Genomic DNA, 26,653 nt, shown 5'->3' on the forward strand with positions numbered 1-26,653 from the left:
TTTAATCGATTTCTCTCTCTCTTTTACTAACATATTCTCTCCCTCTCTCTCTCTCTCAAACCACGCTGTGGAGATCAGCGTCATGGAGAACGGTTGGTGGAGATGGTTAATGACACTGTGAATACTGAGTTGAATTTGTTTGGTTTTTGGAATGGGTTATGACATGGTCCGATTGTTGGTGGTTTTGGTTCTTTGTTGGCCTTTGGGTTTCAACGGTAATGGTCTGATTGTGGCTTTTGGGTTTCAATGGCGGTGGTTTGATTGTGATTGGTGGGTCATGGCGGTGGCATAAGGTTTAATGGGTTGTTTTATATGGGTTTGCGATTTGGCGTTAATTATTATTATTATTATTATTTTTGTGTGTGGTTGGTGGACGTGGATTTGTGGTAGTGGTAGTTGTAGAGGTAGGTTTTGATACAATGTGATGGCAGAGTGGTTGGTTTTGAATAGTGGTGGTGATGGTGGTTGGTTGGTTGGTATTTTTGTTTTAGTTGAGGAATTTTTATAGGTTATTTTAATGTGTTGTAATCTTAAAATAAAAAATGTGATGTAAGATATATTGTTAAATAGTATATTAAAATAGATAAAGTAATTTTTTTAGAAAGATTTAATTTATAACGTTCAGAAATCCATTGATTTTTAATGTAAGTAGAAATGAAGTAACTTTTTAGTATATGAAAATAAGACATTATCGTAGGATACTACTGTAGCTCAATTGTAAATTTTTTTACAATTAGCATGTTGGATAATGCTTCCCTTTTGTGATTTGATGCTAAAATATTTAAATATATGCCCTTCATCCCACTTTGTTTGTCCTGTTTAAAAAGTCAAACATTTTAAGGGAACACTATTTATTGTCTTGTCTGCCTTATAAAAATATATAAGTTTACAAAACTACCCTTAAATAAATTTATCAACTTTTTTAAAAAAGAGTTATTCTTAATGAGACTTAGCGATATAATAGAAATATTAATAAATTAATAACTTTTATTTTTACAAACATGACAATATTTTAGAACATTTCAAAATAGAATAAAGGACAAATAAAGGGGACGGATAGAGTATCATTTTGACAATCATCATCAATCATTCAATTGTCTATTTTCGGCCAAGAAAAGTTGACAAGTTGTGTTCTACACTTCTCCTTTGTCGTGCAAGTCTAAAACTGCTCTTTAAACACCCAATTCGTCGATAAAGCTGAATGCTTTTTTGTCTTTTAATAACTCTCACAACTCACACGCTAGAAGAAAAACCAAAAAAGGAATGAGCCAACATAAAAAATAAAAAATAAAAAGAAGAAAGCTTAATTAATTATTAACACTCAACGGTCAACAGCCAAACACCAAAATAATAATGGCTACTACGACTACTGTCACTGCCTCGGTTTTGTTCCAAATCGGAACTGGACGCCGCCGCCACGTGATGACGCCACGTGTCCCCGTGTCCCACCGGCCCCGCAGCACAACCATCATGAGCAGCTCCGAGAGCTACGACAGAGCCAACGAGGTGAAACGGTTCGACGAATCCAAGGTCGGAGTGAAAGGCCTTGTCGACTCTGGCATCACCACCATCCCTTCTTTCTTCGTTCACCCACCCGAGACCCTGGCCGACCTCAAACCTGAGACCCGAACCGGGTCCGGATCCGAAATCATTCCCGTCATCGACCTCTCTGGAGCAGACTCGGGTAGTAATCGACGGTCAGATGTCGTCGATGAGATGAGACGGGCAGCGTCGACTTTCGGGTTTTTCCAGATTGTTAATCATGGTGTGCCTTTGGAGGTTCTGGACCGTACGATGGCATCCATGAAGGGTTTCCACGAGCAACCAACGGAGATTAAGGCGCGGGTGTATCGTAGAGACATAGGCACCGGTGTATCTTACATGTCCAACGTGGACTTGTATCATTCTAAAGCCGCCAGTTGGAGGTAATAGTAATTTTTCTCCTATCAGAGTTTTTGTATATATATATATATATATATAGATTAGATGCTAAGATGATCTGAAATGCTAAGATGCTAAAATGTATTAGATGGCATGTTAAAATGCTAAGATGATCTGAAATAAATTGGAGAACTTCAGATAAAACTTGTTTATGTTTGGTTATTTTAACAAATGAGTCAAGTTTAAACCAAGATTTGGACTTCACTATTGATTGAGTTGAACTCGAATATAATATATTTTTGAACTATATATAATATTCATTTTTGTTTGGCTCTTTCATACTCCTACGTTCACTTTATTGGAACTCATCCTCCAAAATCATGATGTAAAAAGGAATGGTGTAAAAGAATGAGAATAAAAAAAAGGTCGTGATATATACATATATATATATATATTTTGTAATTTAATTATTTTTATTTTGAATAAGTCATACTTTCCCCCCAATGATTACAATTTTCTTAAATTTATTTGTATGCCACTCCTAGCGCCCCTTACTAGTTAACAATTTATGGTATTTCCAAGGAAGACAACCAAGGTTCAAATCTTTCCTCCCCTAACTATCAGATCATCAACAAAAAAAAGGGTAGTTTAGGAGGATTTTTTTTTAGTGAAGAAAACTCTTTTGTTCTTTAATTTAATATCTACTCATGGAATGAGAAAATAGTGAATGTGAATTGGAGATATTCAATACATATATTTAACTTACTAAACTCTTGTTCATTGTTGTAAAATGTAACTCTAAACATGTCATAATGGTACCAGGGACACCATCCAAATAAGACTTGGTCCCAAGCTGGCAGACCTTGATGAAATCCCTGAGATATGTAGGAATGAGGTGATTGAGTGGGATCAAGAGATCAAACAGTTGGGAGAGCGTTTGATGGGGCTGCTGTGTGAAGGGCTAGGAGTGGAGAATGGGAGGTTGAAGGACCTGACATGTTTGGAAGGGAGAGTGGTGGTGGCCCACTACTACCCCTGCTGTCCACAACCTGATCTAACGGTTGGGCTTGCATATCATACAGATCCAGGGGTGTTGACGGTTGTGCAACAGGACCATGTTGGTGGGTTGCAGGTTAAGTATGGTGGGGGTTGGTTGGATGTAAAACCTATCCCTGGAGCTCTTGTTATAAACATTGGGGATTTGCTTCAGGTAAAATCATCTTAAGCTCAAAGCTCAACTATTATAATAAGGCAATAAAACTAGGTTCATATTCTTTATAGAGCAACTTGACACTTTAATCTGTTAAATTAGTTTTAGAAAAATCATCATATCAATCATTGTTAGAAGATTATAGCCCATCATGTTAACTTGTAAAAATTATCATTTTTATTTAATGCTATGATTACTTGTGGATGGTTTATGAAGTCTAATAAAATTTAGTTAGATTATATGTTAGAGTCTTACAATCTAATTTAGCTTCTGCACTTTGATCTATTTGATATAATAAGGGAATTTGTTGAACATTACATGCAATCTAAGATTCAATGCTCCATACTACTCATTGCCCAGAGCCTTGAGTCTGTATTATATGATTGATGGTAAGGATTACAAATTTTAATATATAACCCTTATGAATTGATGTGTGCAATATATCTTGAGGGAAGGGAAAAAGGGTCTCTTTCCTTGCCCAATGTTTGAGGTTGATTCTGATCCCCATCTCCTTCAGTGCCTCCTCCCAGTGACCTTCCTTTTTAGCTATTCCTCGGCCATTAGAGCTAGGTTTTTTTTTTTTTTTTTTTTTTTGGCTGAATGGCCTTTAGAGCTAGTTGATTAACAGGTCACTTTCCACCTCTGATGCATTGAAGATAATGATAAGGGTTTGAATTACATTGATGCATCGAAGATCATGAGGGCTTGAATAAATTACATTTGTTATCAAAGATTATGATAAGGGTTTGATTTACATTCGTTACTGCCAGCAGCAAGCATGTAAGACCTAGAATTGAGTTCAAAAATGCATATCCTTGTACTGATGAAAACAGAGAGATTTGTTGTAGATGGGTAGATGGGGTTTTCAATGTAAGTTTACTGTCATGTAGGATAATTGTTGACCATCTTGTTTAGGTGTGGGCTTTTTTGGTATGGTATTGTTTTAGTTTTGTGTATTGTTTTTGCTGTTTTGTCGGCTTCTTCTGTACTGTGTTGCTGTTCTCAGTATGTTTCAATGAAATTTTCTTGATTATCAATTATATAAAAAGTATATAGCAACTTCCATAATGTGCCAATATTTTTATATTTGAAACTCATGTTATTTAAGAATAGTAATTTTTTTTTTGGTTGAGAAACTGAATTTTGAAAACTAATAGCTCTACTACTCTTCTAATTTTGATCTGAAATCTTGTTTCTTCAGATTATATCGAACGAGGAATACAAAAGTGCAGAGCACCGAGTATTGGCCAATTCTTACCATGAACCAAGAGTGTCAATGGCAGTTTTCTGCAGCCCAGGAAATAGAGACGATGTTTATGGACCATTGCCAGAGCTCACATCACCAGAGAAACCTGCAATTTACCGGCAGTTCACGTTGACAGACTTCATGACTAGGTTTTTCAAAAAGGAGTTGGACTGCAAATCTTTGACAAATTACTATAAGATGTGAAACACATAGGAAAAATGGTACGAAATGATAACATGTAGATTGTAGAGTATATACATTACAAACTTGTAGGCTATACCTGATTGAAAAAAAAAATGAAACCTTTTGTTTGTCCAAATTTCATATTTTAAATAGTTATAGTTTAGCCCCTAGAATATGTTTCACTTAAAATGAAAAGATTTCATTTCTTGATTAAGATTTTAGTTCCAGTATTTGAGATATTATAATGTGCCAACTGTCATTTTTCTATCCTTTGTGCATTTGGAGGCAAATTGCTTTTTAACACCAATCATTTTCACTCAAATCCTCCACAAATTTTTACATATCGGCTTTTTTAATTTAACTTTCTATATGTTGCACTGGAAGTGCTGATGAACTTTGAAAAGAGTCAGTGCATCACCAGATAAGTGATAGTGTTTGAAGTATTTCATTATAGGGAATTTTCACAAATGTGGGATTTATACTTAAAAATTGTTTATGTATCTAAATATTTTTCAATTTTTTACACTCACAGGTGAATTTTTTTTTTTTTTTTTTGCCGGATTAAATTAGTAAAAAACTCACTATAATGTGTATGAATTGATTTCTTTGTTATTGTTCTTTTCAACTAAGCTATTTGTGATTGTGAATGAATCTGTAAAAATGGTAGATTTGAAACAATAACATCCATTTCATAATCTTTATTATACTAAAGTCGTTACACTTATGAAATTAAGGTGTGCATAACATAGAGGCTACTGAATTTTTGTGCCTTTTTACACATTCTGCATATATCTCCGCAGGCAAGATTTGAATAAATTAAAGGGGTTCAATTGTTTCACATCTTACAGTATCTACACTAATAAAGTACGTAATGAATGGACATTGACATTCTTACCTCTTTTATATCGTGTGTAATGTATGGACATTCTTACCGGCAATTTACACACAATAACAACCCTCAAAAACCTGCAATTTACCGGTAGTTCACGTTGACAGACTTCATGACTAGGTTTTCATAAAGGAGTTGGACTGCAAATCTTTGACTAATTACTCTAAGCTGTAAAACACGTAGGAAAAATTATATGAACAATGATAACTTGTAGATTGTAGAGTATATACATACAAACTTGTAGGCTATACCCATTTATTAAAAAAAAAAACCATTTGTTTGTCCATATTTCAAATTTTAAATAGTCATAATTTAGTCTTAACTGCCATTGTTCTCTTCTTCGTGCATTTGAACGCAAATTGCTCTTTAACGCCAATAATTTTCACTCTAATCCTCCACAAGTTTATAAATATCTTCATTTCTGTTTTAACTTTGTATGCAGTGATGCCTCCAAGAATATTTTTTAGGGTGGTCACAATGAATATTAAATTATACAAAATTTAATTAAAAGAACTTGAATATATTAATGTCACAAAAAAAACATGAAAATATATGAAGTATTACAGTTTTGTCTACTAACAAAGAGAAAAAGAAACAGAAAAGGATTGATAAGAGATAAAGTGAGAACTAAGAATGTTGAGATGAAAATAATAAAGTAAGAGAATTGAAGTGATAATAGAGAAGAGGAAAAAAAAATGGTAATATTTGCTACAACTGCAAGCTGAGTCATTAAGAAGAGCAAAATTATTGCGATTGTAAAGCCAAAAAGAGCACAACTGCTAGTACTATCAAGGAAAACTCATGACTACAATATTGTGGGGGGTGAAAGACTAGTAGGCCCATTTCAATATTTATACTGAACCAGGGGTCCAGCCTATGGAAAAACCCCTCCTCGGCCATAGGGAAATTCTCCTCGGATGGATATAGCCGAGGGAAAAAGAGGTAATAGATCACCGGTAACAAGACTATGGATCGTTCCATAGGGTAGGGAAAGCACTAAAGTAGAGAGAGATAACAGAGAGAACGGAAGCGTCTAAGGGATGGCTGCCTTTATTGCATTCAGTGCCCTGCGCCTGACATAGCCATACTTCTCTATCCTTACAACCACTCCCAACAACTGAAGGTAGGGGCTAATGGGACAAGTACCTATCCTAGGGACCCCTGTCAGGAGGAGGACTATAAAAAGGGGAGTAAAGAGAAACGAGGGGAGGACCCCCCAACACACTAGAGGCACCAGAAAAAGCTCCTCGAATCTTGCCGAGGACCAAATTTTCTTTGTTAAACTCGGCCCATGAGGGATACCTTGATGGTTGTCATTCACACATCTAAGCCCAGCTCTTTGGCCCACTCTCTACAAATTCATTGTATTGGGCTCACTGGTCTAAGGTTCCGAGCATCTTGGACCTGGCCTGAGAAAACGTGTCCCTACAAATATTCTTGAGTCATTTATTCAAAAAAAAAAAAAAAGAAGAAGATGAAATTATGGATTATTTTATGTAATAGGTTGAAAGAGTTACAAATTTGAATGATTATTTTTATTTTTCTTTTCGAATCAACTTTTTGTGAAATAATTTGTTCACTCGTGGTTTGGTCTAGTTTTGTTTTTGTTTGGATTATTTTTGTTGTTGGTTTTTTTTTTTTTTTTTTGGGTGGTTTAAGGGGTTAGGGATTGTTAGGGTACCTTTTTTTTTTTTTTTTTTTTTTTTTTTTTTTTTTTTTTTTTTTTTTTTTTTTACACCTAATTTTATTTGAGTACCACCTATTTATTTTCATACACTAGTAATAAGTTATTGGGTTTTCCCAAATATTTTTTCCTCTATTATTATGTTAATCATAAATATTTCATATCTCATTATCTAAATTGGATTATGATATAAACTATCACAAAATGCCCTAAATTCATATTTTATCCAATTTTATTATCATATTCTATTTAAAACCCAAGAATACTTATGCTTGACAATATTTGAAAAACCCATGACTCAAGTCCAGGGCAAAACAATTTTATCAATAGAATTCAAATCCATGATCAAAGCCCATGATTTAAACCCATGGCAATTTATTTATCCAAAACCCAATTCTCATTAGCAACATTAAAGCTCAATTTTCATTGGCAACATCAAAACCCAATTCTCATTGGCAATATCAAAGTCCAATTTTCATTGGCAACATTAAAACTCAATTCTTATTGGCAATATCAAAAGCCCAACTTACGTTGGTACTATTTAAAACCCAATTTTCATTAGCAACATTAAAACCCAATTCTCATTGCCAACATCAAAAGCCCAACTTACGTTGGCACTATTTAAAGCCCAATTCTCATTGGCAATATCAAAAACCCAACTTGCATTGGCACTATTAAAAGCCCAAGCTAACTACTTGACACTATTCTATTAACAGCCCAAGGTTATTAAATACTTGGCAAAATACTATATCATAATTATTTCACTTAAAAGTCTGATAATAAACAATACTTTAAATTCTTAAACATATTATTACAATATTACAAGCTCATGGAATTTATGAATTATCTATTCTCAAAACCCATGGCAATTATCTTGTAAAAACCCATGGAAAGTTACGATTGTTAGACCCATGACATATATTTATTGTTATAAACCCATGAAATACATGGACATCATTTGCATTGCGACATCCATAATATACGCCTTCGACACTCATGGTAAATATTCAAACCCACAAGCTCATCATTTAAGTTATGATGCGATTATTAGAAACCATTAACATTATTGCAACATGGAATTCATCAAAGTAAATAGTATTTACAAAAGTATTTTGAAACTTGTCCTATTGTTTCAAACATTATAACTAATTGCTCAAAGGCCCATTGCAAGTATTTATGAAAAATCTAAAAAATATTTACTAATAAAATCCATGAGGAATGAAAGCCCATGGCAATATGTGCACACAACCCAGCCCATGTGAGCAAGCCCAAGCAGAAACACAAGCAACTAACCAAAAGGCAACTAGAGACTCATTCAAGGGAACCAAGCCTTTGAGAATGGACTAAGGGCTGTCCCATCAATTTTCTGCCACCCTCTGCCTGACGTGAACAGTGCCCAAGGACTGTCATTTTAACTGAAGTCAAAAGGATGAAGAAACTCCATGATCTTCCTCAAGACTGCATCTCCAGCGAAAGGGGAGCTGAAACCAAATTATCCAAACTTCAACAAATTGATGCTATAAATGTTAAAAATGATCAAGACATGATTCATGTACCAAGCCCATGAATCCTAAAAGAGAAAATTTGGGAACATGTGATTTGGAGGGCATAAAGGGATCTCTAACGGAACCCCCCGAAGTAGACTAAAGCTTCACACCTAGCTTGGAGTGTTGAATCTTACTTCTTGGGGGACCAAATCTCAGTTTGTAGCATTAGAATTCACTCTTGATACATAATAATTAAGCTCAGCCTCGAAAATCTTGGCACTTAATGCAAAAAGCTCTAAAATCCCATCATTACCCAAAGAAGCAATACAACCCCTCAAAGTGGATTTTCCTACTTCTTATCAAAAATATCAGGAAAGTTAAAACCTTGATTTCCTCACCCCTGATCAGTCATGCATTTTTGGATTCTTGCCAATCAATGCTTCTCCGAAACTCCATTATAAAAATATACACACCTCAGCCCATTAGGAGGAAGCCTCTCTAAGAACTTCTGTCATTGACTACATTTTGCAGAAATTCAACCCCTATTAACCTTTCTTTAAGCTTCCCCAAGCTCTCTTGAGGTCACTCACAACCTTTCTCAGCCTATAGTCATCATAACACCAACATTCACCACCTTGCTTACACCTTCCTACTCCATAAACGTCCCATAACTGACTAGGACAGCCACTCCCTCTGAAATCCTTGGTTTATTTACTGCTTTGCTCGTGGTTTAGCTTTCCTTAAGCTCACCACTCATCATTTTTAGCCTATACTCTTCTAATCCCAGATATTCTTCCCACCCCTCTACACAACCACAGCTCAAAAATATCCTCCAACTAGACACAAACAGCCTGTTACTCACAAAAAGCTTCAATCTCAGTGTTAATCCCATCTCACTCACTCAAAATAGCACACATTCACCTCATTCATGCCTTATAATTATACACTCACCAAAATCTTAGTTTAATACTTGCTGCACTGAGTTGAGAATCTTTCTCTCCCTTCATTCCATCCTATTTTTCCTATTTTATTTGTAATTATGGAGACTTTAATAATTGTTTATTATTATTATTATGATGAAGGATATAATGTATTTGTAACAATTGAAATTTTCCCTCACATTAATGTAATGTTGGTTGAAAGTACTATAAATTCCCTTGACCAAGACACACAAGGACCCCTAGGAGTGAACATTTTCCTAAATTTATTTAATTATTGACTGCTGGACTCTAAGTGTAATTTCACTTCTACCGCTGGAGATAATACCGTACCGCTAGAGGACTGATTTGAACTATGATGCCGTAAAAAGACTAATAATATAACAAACTAACAATACTAACGTGTTTATTAGGCTTTATTGTTGTCTTCTTGTTAGGGTGTAGCCTTTATCTCTTGCTTGAGCGGACTTACACCACACCGATAGCTTTTGGGCTTTATTTCAAGGGTTCATCGTTGAGTTTTAACTTGGCTACCCCATATTCTATTTGGGAACATCAGAAATTTTCCCCTCAACAGGGATTATGTTTGAGAGACCATAATTATTTTTGGAGTAATACTACATCTACAATATTTTAAAACAAATCTTATATAACAATTTTTTATTAATGGGTTAAAATGTGATGTTAATATTTGGCACAAATTAGAATTAATATCTGTTTTCCATTTATCATATAAGATTTGTTGTGAAATTATTATAAATGTAACATTACTCTTACTTGTATTGAACATAAATTTTTGTAATTCTCAAGTTAGGGTGATCAATATTTTTATTTGGATGCTCTCACTCTCTCTCTCTATATATATTTATTTATTTGCAAATATATAAATACATTTTCTAGCAAGTCAAGGTGGCCTTTCTTTGTATATCTTGCACTATAAGTGCAAAGTGTTTAGTGTGTCACTTCTTACAAGCTCTTTTTTTTTTTTTTTTTTTTTAATTTTTTTAAAATACTAAATATTTTATACATACACGAAAGGGGGGAATTTTTTTTAAAAAAACTTATTGTATATCTAAAAGGATCCAATTTTTAAATACAGTATATAGGGAAAAAAAAAAAAAAATCTCTCATTTCACCCCTTTTTCAATACCTCTCGCACGTGACCCTGACGAAAGAAACAAAAAAGAGAAACCAACATAGACATGTGTCCTTCTGACACAACCCTTTTAGAAGAGGACCCTTACATGCATAAAGTCATGGAAGTACTGTACCTCTATGAATATGATGGAGACATCAAACCAGTAAAGTAACAGTTGTAATAGCAAAGAAGGGTAAACAGTGAACCGATGAAAGAATACAATCAATGTCCAAATTTTGTTTATGACAACTATGCTTGGGACATTTTGCAATTTAGCACTCCCCCGGATTACCTGTGGATGGTTTATGAAGTCTAATAAAATCTAGTTAGATTATATATTAGTCTTACCATCTAATTTAGCTTCTGCACTTTGATCTATTTGATATAATAAGGGAGTTTGTTGAACATTACAAGCAATCTAAGATTCAATGCTCCATACTACTCATTGCCTAGAGCCTTGAGTCTGTATTATATGATTGATGGTAAGGATTACAAATTTTAATATATATCCCTTATGAATTGATGTGTGCAATATATCTTGAGGGAAGGGAAAAAGGGTCTCTTTCCTTGCCCAATGCTTGAGGTTGATTCTGATCTCCATCTCCTTCAGTGCCTCCTCCCAGTGACCTTCCTTTTTAGCTATTCCTCGGCCATTAGAGCTAGGTTTTTTTTTTTTTTTTTTGGCTGAATGGCCTTTAGAGCTAGTTGATTAACAGGTCACTTTCCACCTCTGATGCATTGAAGATAATGATAAGGGTTTGAATTACATTGATGCATCGAAGATCATGAGGGCTTGAATAAATTACATTTGTTATCAAAGATTATGATAAGGGTTTGATTTACATTCGTTACTGCCAGCAGCAAGCATGTAAGAGCTAGAATTGAGTTCAAAAATGCATATCCTTGTACTGATGAAAACAGAGAGATTTGTTGTAGATGGGTAGATGGGGTTTTCAATGTAAGTTTACTGTCATGTAGGATAATTGTTGACCATCTTGTTTAGGTGTGGGCTTTTTTGGTATGGTATTGTTTTAGTTTTGTGTATTGTTTTTGCTGTTTTGTCGGCTTCTTCTGTACTGTGTTGCTGTTCTCAGTATGTTTCAATGAAATTTTCTTGATTATCAAATATATAAAAAGTATATAGCAACTTCCATAATGTGCCAATATTTTTATATTTGAAACTCATGTTATTTAAGAATAGTAATTTTTTTTTTTGGTTGAGAAACTGAATTTTGAAAACTAATAGCTCTATTACTCTTCTAATTTTGATCTGAAATCTTGTTTCTTCAGATTATATCGAACGAAGAATACAAAAGTGCAGAGCACCGAGTATTGGCCAATTCTTACCATGAACCAAGAGTGTCAATGGCAGTTTTCTGCAGCCCAGGAAATAGAGACGATGTTTATGGACCATTGCCAGAGCTCACATCACATCACCAGAGAAACCTGCAATTTACCGGCAGTTCACGTTGACAGACTTCATGACTAGGTTTTTCAAAAAGGAGTTGGACTGCAAATCTTTGACAAATTACTATAAGATGTGAAACACATAGGAAAAATGGTACGAACAATGATAACATGTAGATTGTAGAGTATATACATTACAAACTTGTAGGCTATACCCGATTGAAAAAAAAAAAATGAAACCATTTGTTTGTCCAAATTTCATATTTTAAATAATTATAGTTTAGCCCCTAGAATATGTTTCACTTAAAATGAAAAGATTTCATTTCTTGATTAAGATTTTAGTTCCAGTATTTGAAATATTATAATGTGTCAACTGTCATTTTTCTCTCCAAGGATCACCAGATAAGTGATAGTGTTTGAAGTATTTCATTAAAGGGAATTTTCACACATGAGGGATTTATACTTCAAAACTGTTTATGTATCTAAATATTTTTCAATTTTTTACACTCACCGGTGAATAATTTTTTTTTTGCCGGATTAAATTAGTAAAAAACTTACTATAATGTGTATGAATTGATTTATTTGTTATTGTTCTTTTCACCTAAGCTATTTTTGATTGTGAATGAATCTGTAAAAATGGTAGATTTGAAACAATGACATCCATTTCATAATCTTTATTATACTAAGTCGTTACACTTATGAAATTAAGGTGGGCATAACATAGTGGCTACTGAATTTTTGTGCCTTTTTACACATTATGCATATATCTCTGCAGGCAAGATTTGAATAAATTAAAGGGGTTCAATTGTTTCACATCTTACAGTATCTACACTCTATTATATAGTACGTAATGTATGGACATTGACATTCTTACCTCTTTTATATCCTGTGTAATGTATGGACATTCTTACCGGCAATTTACACACAATAACAACCCTCAAAAACCTGCAATTTACCGGTGGTTCACGTTGACGGACTTCATGACTAGGTTTTCATAAAGGAATTGGACTGCAAATCTTTGACGAATTACTCTAAGCTGTAAAACACGTAGGAAAAATTATATGAACGATGATAACTTGTAGATTGTAGAGTATATACATACAAACTTGTAGGCTGTACCCATTTATTAAAAAAAAAAAGAAAAAACCATTTGTTTGTCCATATTTCAAATTTTAAATAGTCATAATTTAGTCTTAACTGCCACTGTTCTCTTCTTCGTGCATTTGAACGCAAATTGCTCTTTAACGCCAATAATTTTCACTCTAATCCTCCTCAAGTTTATAAATGTCTTCATTTCTGTTTTAACTTTGTATACATTGACGCCTCCAAGAATATTTTTTAGGGTGGTCACAATGAATATTAAATTATACAAAATTTAATTAAAAGAACTTGAGTATATTAATGTCACAAAAAAAAAAAACATGAAAATATATAAAGTATTACAATTTTGTCTACTAACAAAGAGAAAAAGAAAAAAAAAAAGGATTGATAAGAGATAAAGTGAGAACTGAAAATGTTGAGATGAAAATAATAAAGTTAGAGAATTGAAGTGATAATAGAAAAGAGAAAAAAAAATGATAATATTTGCTACAATTGTAAGCAGAGTTGTTAGGGAGAGCAAAATTATTGCGATTGTAAAGCCAAAAAGAGCATAACTGCCAGTACTGTTAAGGAAAACTTATGACTACAATATTCTTCTTGAGTCATTTATTCAAAAAAAAAAAAATTATAGATTATTTTTATATAATAGATTGAAAGAGTTACAAATTTGAATGATTATTTTTATTTTTCTTTTTGAATCGGCTTTTTGTGAAATAATTTGTTCACTCGTGGTCTGGTCTAGTTTTGTTTTTGTTTGGATTACTTTTGTTGTTGTTACTTAAGGGTTTTTTTTTTTTTTTTTTGGTGGTTTAAGGGGTTAGGGATTATGTTTGAGAGACCATAATTATTTTTGGAGTAATACTACATCTACAACATTTTAAAACAAGTCTTATATAACAATTTTTTTATTAATGGGTTAAAATGTGATGTTAATATTTGGCACAAAATAGAATTAATATCTGTTTTCCATTTATCATATAAGATTTGTTGTAAAATTATTATAAAACTATTATAAATGTAACATTACTCTTATTTGTATTGAATTAAAATTTTTGTAATTCTCAAGTCAAGGTGATCAATATTTTTATCTGGGTGCTCTCTCTCTCTATATATATATTTATTTGCAAATACATAAATACATTTTCTGGCATGTTCTCTCTTTGCATATCTTGTACTAAAAGTGCGAAGTGTTACTGTGTCACTTCTTACAAGCTTTTTTATTTATTTATTATTTTTTAAGAATACTAAACATTTTTTATATACACGAAAGAGAAAGAGAAAGAGAAAGAGGGGAAGTTTTTTTTAAAAATCTTACTGTATATCTAAAACAACCCAACTCTTAAATACAGTGTATCGAAAAGAAACTTTCTCCCCTTTCACCTCCTTTTTCAATACCTTTCCTCTGCGAGAGCACCCACACTAGATGTGCTAAATGTGCCAAATATTTGATATTTGGCACATTTAACACACCAAACACCAAAAAATACCAAATATCAAATGTTCTAAATCTCATAATTTTTACAACATATTACAGTGTCATCATATATTTGGCACGGTACGGAAATCTGTGACATAGGATTTTTTTATTTTTTTATTCCTCTTTCTCTGTCAGTCGGTCAGTCCCCATGTTCTAAGCTTTTAATTTTGTGACATCTGTGGCTACAGTCCCCAATCCCCATCTGTGGCTACAGTCCCAGGTTTTAAAATAAGAATTAAGAAATAATATTTAAATGAATCGGTAAAAATATAGAACATCCGATAAATAAAATATTGTAAAATAATGTGATAAAATAATAAAGTAGACTTTTAATATGATAAAATGGTATAATTTTTACAACAGCCGTTCCGAATGCTCTGACGCTGACAAAAGAAAGAAAAATGAGAAACGCACATGGACATGCGTCCTTCTGACACAACCCTTTTAGAAGAGGACCCTTTACATGCATAAAGACATGGAAGTACTGTACCTCTGTGAATATGATGGACACATCAAACCAATAAAGTAACAGTTGTACTAGCAAAGAAGGGTAAACAGTAAACCGATGAAAGAATATATAAATAATACATCCAAATTAACCGATGAACAGTTGTACTAGCAAAGAATACATCCAAATTTTGTTTATTACAACAACTGTGCTTGGGATATTTTGCAATTTAGCACTCCCTCGGAATGCTCTATAAACCTTTTTGTAAATGGAACACATTAATCGTTGTTCTAAAGAAATTTTTTAATGGACTAGTTTAGAAAAAAACACAAAGCAATTAAACTCCTCTTTGGCTATTCTTACCAAAAAAAAAAAAAGTGAAACTACATTATTGATTCTTGAAATTTGCCCTATAAGTATAATGATTCATCAAGTTTCAAGCGAGCCTTATTAATCTCTCAAGTTTAAAAAATGAGCATTATTAATTTTTTTTGTTAATTACTGTTAGTGTCAATACTTATGTAGATAACAAAGTAGTGACATGGCATCCTTTAAAGTATTGTGGCATTTATAGGTTTCAGTTAGCTCAACTAGTAAAGTCTTTGATGGTTGTATAAGAGATTTAGGGTTCAATCCCCACCTACACTAAAAATTGATTGGTGTCTTGGTTTGATGATAAAGAGCTATCATCAGGAGCGAACGCCATAAATTGAAACTCTCTCAAAAAAAGAAAAAGTATTGTGGCATTTTTTTTTATATTAAAAAAATACAAAACTCAAATAACACCTTAGAGAACCCAAATTCCCCACACCTGATCCGGTTCTTAACGAGTTATCCAAATCAAATCTCTCCTGACCCAATCATCCTCCTCTATGCGAAGCTGTGATGCCGCCTCCATTGCCTAGCGACAATGTCATCCTCCTCCACACGATAGCAACAACAACGATAAGTGGTGAAAAACCCATTTTAGCTCTAGCTCTTCAAGTGTTGTTTGCCACAGCCACTACTACTTCATCGTGCTTGCACAGCCACTAGTGTCTCGCCGCTTCTCCTCACCTCTCTGTACAATACCTCAAATATTGCTCTTTTTTCTCTCTCCGTAGTCACAGTCCTTCAATTAGTTTTTTTTTTTTTTTTTTTTTGAAATTTTAAATCTTCTTGTTATTGTTATGCACACTATCTATTTGTGTTTATGCTTGAACATTTGAACCATCATTTGGCTAATTCTCCGAAACTATGTGTATGTCATATTGTAGGCATTTTTTTCATAATTGTGTTTTAGCATTTTATTGTTTTGGTGGTGTGTTCATACTGGATTGTGATTCTCCTCTTTTTGTTGAGATAAAAGATATAATTGTATTAAAGAATTGAAAAGAAGTATACACTTACAGTCTTGAAGACAGAAATGGCGAGGCAAGGAAAGAAGGAAAAAAAAAAAAAAAAACAAGGATCTGCAAATCGTATGAAAAGCAATACAAAGATTAAAAAAATGCATAACAGCAACTAACTAAGTGATTTTAAAGCGTTGAAGAGTGATGGTGAACGGTAATATTCTTTGATCGTAGATCTCATAGGTAATTTGAGAAATTTGATTTGGGTAACCCATTTGGGACTTTTTCGGGTGTTGAATTATGGATTTATGATGTGTCATTTGAGTTTTGTAAATTTCTAATGAAAAAAGACATCACATCACTATTCCGTTAGTTACATCAGTGTTCTATTAGCCACGTAGACATTAAAAGTAATTGCAGTTATCAATGGATTAATAAAGCCCATTTTTAAACTTGACGAATTAAAAATGCTTACTTGAAACTTGAGGAACCAATTATGCTCACAGGGTAAATTTTAGAGACCAATAATATAATTTTGTCAAATAAAAAAAAAGTAGTAAATTAATTAGAATTTTACTAATGTGTGCCTTTTAAGGTACATAATAATTTTTATTTTTACAAAATAAATTTCTCGAGAATTAAAAAAGTATTAACAACTTTTTCAATTTTTGAGAAAATATTTCTAAAAATAAATAATTTAATGTGCGTCATAAGGGTACATATTAACGGACCAGATTAATTAACCCATCACATGTCACACCAGGTGAATAAAAAAATCTCAAAAGTAAAAGATTCCGAGGACAAAAATTGCTTGAAAAAATACAAATGGGACTGCAAAGTTCAACAACTAGTCGACACTCGTTTCTTGCTTCAATGATTAATAAATTCGTGGCACATGCCTCTGGCCCTCCCAAACTCCCAGTACCATTCCTTTATTTAATAATTATCATTACCGACTTCAGCTCTTCAAGTGTCTTCAACCACATAAAAAATATCAGCCATATTTACAGTCCTCAGTTCAGTTTTACTCTCCCTAGTCTCTAATGGAGCAGTCAACACGGTCCAACTCCCTTAACCTCGTCCTTGTCTTCTTCTTCTTCCTCTCCTTCTGTAACATCCCAACTTTATTATCATTACCCTCCTCTTCTTCTTCTTCTTCTTCTTCAACCTCTGCTTTTCCCAATGAAGCTCTCCCCACTAAATCAGGCTATCTCCCTGTCAATCCCACCACTGGTTCCGCCATTTTCTACACTTTCTATGAAGCCCAGGAACCCATTTCGACTCTCTCCCAAACCCCACTTCTCATTTGGCTCCAAGGTGGCCCTGGCTGCTCCTCCATGACTGGTAACTTCTTTGAACTTGGACCCTGGCGTGTCAATTTTCATAAGGCCAAGTCTGACCCCCTTGTTCTCGAACCCAATTCTGGTTCTTGGAACCGCTTATTCGGCCTTCTTTTCCTCGATAATCCGATTGGAACTGGGTTTAGTATTGCTTCTACACCCGAAGAAATCCCAAGAGATCAATATACTGTTGCCACGCATCTTTTTGCTGCAATCACTTCGTTTATTGAACTAGACCCATCGTTTAAGTTTCGTCCAATATATATTACGGGTGAGAGCTATGCAGGTAAGTATGTTCCAGCGATTGGATACTATATTTTGAAGAAAAATGCAGACTTGGCCGTGTCTGAGCAGGTGAACTTAGCAGGTGTTGCTATTGGAAATGGTTTGACTGACCCGATCATTCAGGTGGCAACTCATGCCGTGAATGCTTACTTTTCGGGTTTGATCAATGAAAGGCAAAAGAGTGAGTTGGAGAAAGCTCAATGGGAGGCAGTTGGGCTGACCAAATCGAAGAATTGGAGTGAGGCCACAAATGCTAGAAATAAGGTCTTGCATTTGTTGCAAAACATGACAGGGTTGGCCACATTGTATGATTTTACAAGGAAAGTTCCTTACAATTCTGACTTGGTTACTGATTTTTTGCGAAACAATGAGGTGAAAAAGGCCTTAGGAGCGAATGAATCGATTGTGTTTGAGGAATGTAGTGATGCAGCGGGGGATGCATTGCATGACGATGTGATGAAGAGTGTGAAATATATGGTGGAGTTTTTGGTGAAGAAGAGCAAGGTTTTGTTGTATCAAGGGCACTTTGATTTGAGAGATGGTGTCGTTTCAACTGAGACTTGGGTGAAGACAATGGATTGGGAGGGAGTTGGGAATTTTTCAATGGCAGAGAGGAAGGTTTGGAAGATAAATAAAGCGCTTGCTGGGTTTGTGCAGAAATGGGGGAGTTTGAGTCAAGTTGTGGTTTTGGGGGCTGGGCATTTTGTGCCTACTGACCAGCCACTGAGTTCACAGGCAATGATAGAAGACTGGGTTTTGGAGAGGGGCTTATTTGGCCATCAACAAGAGGAGGATTTGTCATCAAATTTCCTGGGTGCATTGTAAAATTTGTTCCTCTTATTCTCTTGTTGTTGTACTTTGTATCAATTAGTAACTCAAATCATGGGCAAGCTTAAAATGGGATGTTAAGAACATTGCAATTTGCATCACTGAATAAATGATCTGCCTTGATTTGTCGGATTTTATATTTGATGCTTATATACCAATTGGTAGAACTTCACTTTTCTACAGATTGTTTTCCCCCCTATTGGGTCTTTTGGTAGGAGAGATCTGAATCTGCAATATCAACATATCATGTTTAAAAGATTTTGATAATCCCCATTTTTGGATAAACAAAATTACCTTTATCAACACTAGAATAATACAAGCATACCACACCTTTACAGTGGTTATAGACGCATAAAACGCCAAAAAACAGGATTTCAAGAACCTTAGCCAACTTTACTAACAACTGTAAATATTAAACAAAGCAAGGCATAAAGAGCATGGCTCCAATATTAATAAATGCCCTCAGTCAATCCATTTTTCGCCTGCATTTTCCACCTATAAATATTGTCTTATATGTGTTGGAGGCTGATTCCAATGTCATATTCGTTTAATGCATTTTTAAGGAATATATTCTCATCCAAATCTGTTCGGACAGCAGAAGATTCAAATTTCACATTTATATAATGTAGTTTTCAATAAGAATTATAAAGTTCTTACCATTCTAGCTAGCCTTGCACTTGCAAGTTGTAAATCTCCAGTCAATAAGACAAAGAGGAAGTAACATTTTTTGCCCTCTAAAATTCTTGAGCAAATTCATTTGTTTGGGGAAAATTAAACAGAGGTTATTCGTCCAACTAGTAAACAAAAGGAAATTTTTGTTGGCATCAAATTGAGGAGAATTAAAATGTGAACCATAGACTCTCCTCGACATTATTCTATCTCAACTAACTGATCAGTGATTCTTCTACTTTGCTGTTTTGGACTCTATCCACAATAATATTAATCTATTATATGATAAAAATGTGAGCTTCATTAAAATTCTACTTTATGCACACCAATGTAACCCCTTTTTATGTCAATTGTTTCATCAAAGTATTTTCTACAACAGTTTTCCAAAGAAAACGTCTCTGTAAGCTGTATAATATGTCAAGATATTGAGTTCAATTCATGGAAGATAAAGACTTAAAGAAAAAGTTTAGTTTGTTGCATATAGTTTATTGTTCTTGTGTGATTAAAAGTGGGGAGCTGCGGTTTTGTTTTATAAATGCCCCTCTTGAAATTTGATGTGATGTAAATTTGATCCATGGAAGCTTGATTTGGAAAGTTAGCTATTCAAAGAAAAAAAAAAATCAAGTGAGAATAAACAATACACAACCAAATTGTTTTCTTTTTTACTTTCTTTTCATATATTTACAAGATACTTCAAATAAATTAGCCAAGCATAATAATCAACATAAACATGACAAATTTAAATTGATTTAACAACAATCCACAAGCAAGACATCAAATTTGTACACATCCAATAAGAAGAAAAAAGAAAAATAGAAAAGAAAAAGAAGGAGACCTAGTCTAGTAAAAAACTATCCATAAGCTGTAAACTATTTTTCTTCTCTCTGGCTAGACTATTAGATGAGGTGACGGTTGGATATGTTTCAAAAACAGTATAATTTTGTGATTAGGTAAACAAAAGCAACATACAAATCTAATCATAAACAAGAACACAAATAGATTCAATAAGCAAAAGTAATAAATAAATTTTGTATATAAGAAGAAATCTAAATAATTAAATAACTCATAGACTAGATACGTGAAAAATGAATGATGCAAAACTGATCAAGTATTGTGCTTGGCACAATCTTCTTAAAGTAGATTTAGATTTAGTTAGTAGGGTGTAAAGACTCATAGATGTCTGGCTCATAAGATAAAATGATCAATAATATGTAGAAGAAGTACTATAATCTCCGTACCTAGTGAATTGAACTATATATTTTTCTCTCCCTTTGACTCTATGCAAATGTATGCATAAAAATATTTTATTTGAAAAAGTTTCTCAGTAAAAATAGCTTTTATAAATGAGAGATTATAAATATGTACGTTAGCGAAGAGACACGTTATTTAGGAAAAATTGTTTTCTTCATGAATGTGATATATGGTAATGTTTCTACAAACACTAATATCCTTTCACAGGGTCCCACGGGAAGTTCTAAACTTCTCTTTGAACTCCAGGAACCAAATAAAATTGAAGACCTTTTATTCCGTTTCAAAGAAACAAAGCAAGCTAGCAAATCTTGTCAAAGGAGTCATAACAAATTGACAAATACCACATAAATAATTACCAAGATCAAAATAGCAAAAGTAATTTGTTTATGAAATATAACCAACTGTGAATGCCACTATTAATACCCTTATCTCTAAAAAGTCTCATTTGGTTGGGGTGATTATTGAGGGGATGGAAAACGGGAAGAAAATGATGTTTATGTTTATGTTTATCAGTTTATGGTTGTTTTATTGAGAGGAGAAATGGGAGAGAAAATACAAAGGTCCACCAAAGTACAATAATGCAAAAATATTTGGACGCAAATGTCCTTCATATATGCAACGTTACAAGTTTTTTTTCTAGCTCTCACGCGCTTTTTTTTTTTTTTTTTTTTTTTTTTTTTTTTTTTTTTTTTTTTTTTTTTCAAGGTTGGTTGTTTGGCTTTTATTATTATTATTATTATCTATATATATATATATATATATATATAACCGAAGTCTTTGCTGGCACCACAATTTTCCACGTCAATACAATATTTAAAAAAACACAATATTTAAAAAATAAAAAATAAATAAAAATTATAACTCCTCACAACCCTAGCAACCTTACTCCTCTCTCAAGTTAAGAAATATAAAGTCACGGTTTCTGCAAACTCTCTCTTTCTCCAGACATAGGAAGCCCTAAAGCATTCAAGATTTACAAAACCCTAGCAACTTTACTCCTCTCTCAAGTTAAGAAATATAAAGCCATGGTTTACGGTATAGATTTTAGCTTATAAAGTTCAGCTTTTGTAAGGTTAGTTTTGTTTATATATTAATTAATACATAGTACTTTGTTCACCATTGAATACTCATATAATCAATTTCCAATTAAGTGTTCAAGAATTAAACCAAAATTCTAACTGCGCTATCATAAAATATTATTATTAGTATGAATTTTATGGAGTTACGGTATTCAAGAATTAAACCAAAATTCTTTTAAATTATCTATAATATTTTGTCCTCTGAAAATTTTATCTCTTTGATTTTAGTATATTGTGTTTCTTAAGCTATAGAGAGATTTTTTTTGGTTTCTGCAAACTCTCTCTCTCTTTAGATGTAGGAAGCCCTAAACGCACGGTATAGCATTCAAGATCTACAACTCACGGTATAGATTTTAGCTTATAAAGTTCAGCTTTTGTAAGATTAGTTTGTTTATATATTTAGTCCTTACGTTTACGTTTAGGTTTAGGTTTAGGTTTTAAGAGATTTATATATTACTACTATGTGGCTGAATTTCCCGTGACATCAGTTTTATATTTTTAACCAAATACATCAGGAAAGTAAGAGAAGACGCATAAATATTTAGTCCTTACGTTTAGGTTTAGGTTTTAAGAGATTTATATATTACTACTATGTGGTTGAATTTCCCGTGACATCAGTTTTATGTTTTTTTTTTTTTTTTTTTTTAATTTGTTTTATGTAAGGTTAGTTTGTTTACATCAGTTCTTTATCTCAAAGATAAGGCTTTTATTTCTACCGCAAGAACTATTTAGGTATGTATCCCTTGCAAGCACACATAAACTTAAATTGTCTTTTAATATATGCATGCTTTATTATTTTCTAATAGTTTTCCCGTGCATCGCACGGGTTAGCGACTAGTTATTATTATTGCGTACTAGGCGTGAAGGCAGGGATGCTTCTGGAGCAAAAAGGAAAAAGGATAAATGATACCTTTTGCGATTTTTTTTCTTTTTCTGTCTGTCCCGGCTCAATTTGGCTAGAAATGAAGCCATTTTTGCTTTTCGGTTGTTTGCTTTTTATTTTTATTTATTATAACCGGGCATGATTGATTTTTTTATTGGTTCTTTGCTTTTTTATTTTATTTTTTTTTATAATTAATTGTGCATAATTTTTTTAATAAGAGAATATGAGTTAATTTAAAATAAACTACCTTTTCCATCCTTTTACTTTGTCCTCACTTGATCAATCTTTACTATCCCCACATTTTCCATCCGCCAACCAAGAGAAGCCAAAGGTCTCTATCCCCTCCACCATGATATATGCATTACCAACTTGTTGGCTAATAGACTTAAATGGTTCCTGGACCAATTGATCAAGTCTCTTTTAAAAAAAAAAAAAAATTATTTTTCAATCTTCTTCCAAATAAATTATGAGAAACAAATTATAAACTTTAAATCATGGATTTTTTTTTTTTTTTTTCAAAATATAGTATAACATTTTACAAATGACATGCATAATACAAAAATAATTATTTAAATCCTCAACTTATAATAATAATTATTTTTATTTTATTTATGTTAGTTAAAGGGTAAGGAAAATGGGTAAAATTGTTAGTTTTTACAATAAATAACTTTTTTTTTAAAGGAAATATCTAATTCTGTTGTTTGATTTGTAACCAAACATGAAAATTTTTTAACATTCTTAAAAATCCTAAAACATTACTTCATACCAAACGACAACTATAATTAATTATCTTCTGTGAGCCTCGAAGCAAGCTACCCATAGATTGTGATCCCTATAAAAGTACCCGCCCTATGAAACAGGCTCACTAAATACCACCTCCAACAATGTTAAAAGACCATGAAAATTGTGAGTGAGGTTGGTCTGGCTTTAAAAAGTCACAAATGCCTGACTTCATGCACACATAAGAAGAAAAGATCACAGTACGCAACTAGCTAGGGAAAGAAAGAGAGAGTGGCCATGGCAACCAAAGATGAAGAATTCAACAAATTGAAAGAGTTAAAGCAATTTGTCGACTCAGGCATCACCACCAAAGACGAAGGATTTTTCTTTAATAGATAATGCATGAATTGATCTTGTTTGAAATTGAAACGTAGAGAAATATAAATACTTTTCAAATTTGGGACTCTAATTTCTGCATTGACAATGATTGAGTAGGCCTACATCCATTTTATTTCCTTCAACTTGTAAACTAAATAACGAGTTAGTCAATGACTTAAATTTCCGCATTGAGGTGATCGTTCAAGAATGCCGATTCACATTCATATATTCATTAGACTTTTTAAAGTTTTTTTTGCAGTAGATGACAACATTAATCCTAAGAAGTAAAAATGCCCGTTTGGTAATATTGTTCTAATATCATTGTTTGTATTTTTTTGGAAATATGTGTGAATAAAAAAGTGTGTAAAAATACGTATAATGTTATTTAAACATTGAAAATTGTTGTTTAAACAACAGTAACAAATGGGCCCTCAGACTATAGAAACACTTAATTTATGGTGTCATACTCGTGTTATACCAAGTGATACCAGTATTGTATCAACTATTTCATGTTATAACGTTTTAGAAATTAATCATGTGCCTATGCTTCATAGTTAAAAATATACTAGTGCGTTAGTTTACACTTTGGCATAAATTGGTGTGTTTTTACTTTACAACAAAAAACAGATTGAGAGGCCATGGCAACTAACGTTAAGGGAGAAGAATATGATGACAGATTGAGAGAGGTAATGCAGTTTGACGATTCCAAGATCGGAGTAAAAGGCCTTGTTGACTTAGGAATCACCACCATCCCTCTTTTCTCTGTTCAACCACTCAATATTCTGTCCCAATTCAAACTTGGATCCACTACCCTACCCGACCTTTCGTCATCCCTACAATCGACCTCTTTGGTGTTCACTCTCTTAACCGCTCCCTTATCGTTGACCAAATCGAACAAGCCTATCCAAGTTTCAACTTTTTCCAGATTATCAATCATGGTGTTCCCTTGGGTGTTTTGGACCGTTTGATTGAATCAATCAAGGGGTTCTACGAGGAACCAACAGAGATTAAGGCACGATTCAATACAAGAGGGCTAGGTATAGGTGTATATATATATTTTGAGAAACACGTACAATCAATATATATAGAAACCATACCAACGGCTGAGAATAATGTACATCCAACAAACATTAGGTCTTGGAAGAGAATTATGCTCCAAAGTAACCCTAATGGAGCCACAGACACTCCTGACCTGGAAAATAAGAGAAAAGCAAGCATGTGCATGGCGCCCACCACAGACTTTCCCTGTAAATGATTGCAAGTGTTGGACAACAAAGTTTCATTAGAATTAATGGTGGAGGTTGCAGTGTAGCCCTGCCAAAAACCATGAGTCTCATAGTGTGGAATTGTTGCAGGCTTGGGAACCTAGTGACAGAGAAGGAGCTTGGTAATTTAACTTAAGCAAAAGATCCCTTTGCCGTGTTCATTGCCGAGACATAGACGGATGAAGCAAGGTTAAAAAAAAATAAAACGAAGATTACAGTTTGATCATATGTTCTTTGTACCTCGGATTCATGGGGGGGGGGGGGGGGTGGACTGGTGTTATATTGGAAGGAAACAATGAATCTGATAGTAGAGACAACTTCAAAAAACCACATTGACCGTATTATTGGGAAAGGCAACAAAGGTGCATGGAGGTTTACTGGTTTCTATGGTGAACCCAATACTCAGAAGAGACATGAATCAAGAGACCTGCTCTAACAACTCAATTCACAAAATAGTTTGCCTTGGTTGTGCTCGGATGATTTTAATGAAATTTTGAGAGGGGAAGAGAAGAAAGGTGGCAGTAATCGGGGTCATGCTCAGATGCAACTGTTTAGGGATGTAATTGATGAATGTGGATTTATAGATATGGGCTTCAAGGGCAGTTTGTTTACTTGGATTTTTTTTATTTTTTATTTATTTTTTCAGAAATGGGGATTCTATATGGGAGAGACTAGATAGAAGTTTTGCTAACAATGATTGGCTAATTCGCTTTGGAGGCTCATTTGTACACCACTTGATTTGCAGCATATCTGATCACTCTCCACTCTGGATCCTACCCAAAATTTTGGATGTAACAATTCAAGATAAGCCATTTTGGTTTGAAGAAATGTGGCTTGCTGAGAAGGGTTGCACAGATTCAGTTTAGTTCGAATGGGATAAATATAGAATTGATAATAATGCAGTAGCTATTGTTTCTAAAATTGAATTGTGTGGTTTGACCCTTAAGAGGCGGAGTAGCAAAAACTTTGGAAGTGTGCAAAGAGAATTGCATCTTAAGAAGAAACTACTTGCAAAGGCATAATTGGAGGCATTGCTTATAGATGTAAATTTCAAAGCAAGAATGCTCAAGAGTGAGGTGAATGATCTAATGGAGAAAGAGACAAGAATGTTGTTTCAACGATCACATTCCCTTTGGGTGACATTTGGAGATAAAAATTCCAAATACTTCCATAGTAGAGCCATGCTACACTACCAGAGAAATAAAATTGATGGAGTAAGGGATGGTAGGGGGTATTGGAAACATGACCCAAAGGAGATTGCAAATGAGTTCCTAAAGTACTTTGTTGAGTTGTTCTCTACCTCTAGCAATTGCCAACCCTTGGATACCATTCAAAGTTTAGTGACCGATGATATGAATAGATCTTTGAGTGAAGAGTTTACCGAAGATGAGGTAAAAGTGGCGCTAAACCAAATGGCTCCTCTAAAATCTCCAGGTCCAGATGGGATGCCTCCATTATTTTTCCAGCACTATTGGGATTTGGTGGGTAAGGATATTACAACTTCTATCCTATCTTTCTTGCATTTAGCTTCACTT

The 26,653-nt window shown here is 33.6% G+C and overlaps 2 protein-coding genes across 5 annotated transcripts; both read left to right on the plus strand.

Moving 5' to 3' along the window:
* Window positions 1-1,213: 1,213 nt before the first annotated feature.
* On the plus strand, window positions 1,214-12,397 carry LOC126717696 (1-aminocyclopropane-1-carboxylate oxidase homolog 4-like). 4 transcript variants are annotated; one of them, XR_007652720.1, is made up of 4 exons: window positions 1,220-1,925; window positions 2,704-3,091; window positions 4,293-4,640; window positions 12,304-12,397. XR_007652720.1 is itself a non-coding variant. In XM_050419545.1 (3 exons), exons 1-3 carry the CDS (start codon window positions 1,354-1,356, stop codon window positions 12,127-12,129), a joined length of 1,143 nt encoding a protein of 380 aa, XP_050275502.1. In that variant the 5' UTR covers window positions 1,214-1,353; the 3' UTR covers window positions 12,130-12,319. The 4 variants fall into 4 exon arrangements, 2 of the variants coding, with proteins under 2 accessions (XP_050275502.1, XP_050275501.1); XR_007652721.1 differs by having other exon boundaries at window positions 4,293-4,617; window positions 12,279-12,397; XM_050419545.1 differs by lacking the exon at window positions 4,293-4,640 and having other exon boundaries at window positions 1,214-1,925; window positions 11,947-12,319.
* Window positions 12,398-17,357: 4,960 nt separating this feature from the next.
* On the plus strand, window positions 17,358-19,010 carry LOC126717698 (serine carboxypeptidase-like 50). Its single transcript, XM_050419546.1, has one exon. The coding sequence runs from the start codon at window positions 17,464-17,466 to the stop codon at window positions 18,868-18,870; it is 1,407 nt and encodes a 468-aa protein (XP_050275503.1). The 5' UTR covers window positions 17,358-17,463; the 3' UTR covers window positions 18,871-19,010.
* The last annotated feature ends 7,643 nt before the right edge of the window (window positions 19,011-26,653 follow it).

Source organism: Quercus robur, chromosome 3, assembly GCF_932294415.1.
Source record: "Quercus robur chromosome 3, dhQueRobu3.1, whole genome shotgun sequence".
Classification (NCBI taxonomy): domain Eukaryota; kingdom Viridiplantae; phylum Streptophyta; class Magnoliopsida; order Fagales; family Fagaceae; genus Quercus; species Quercus robur.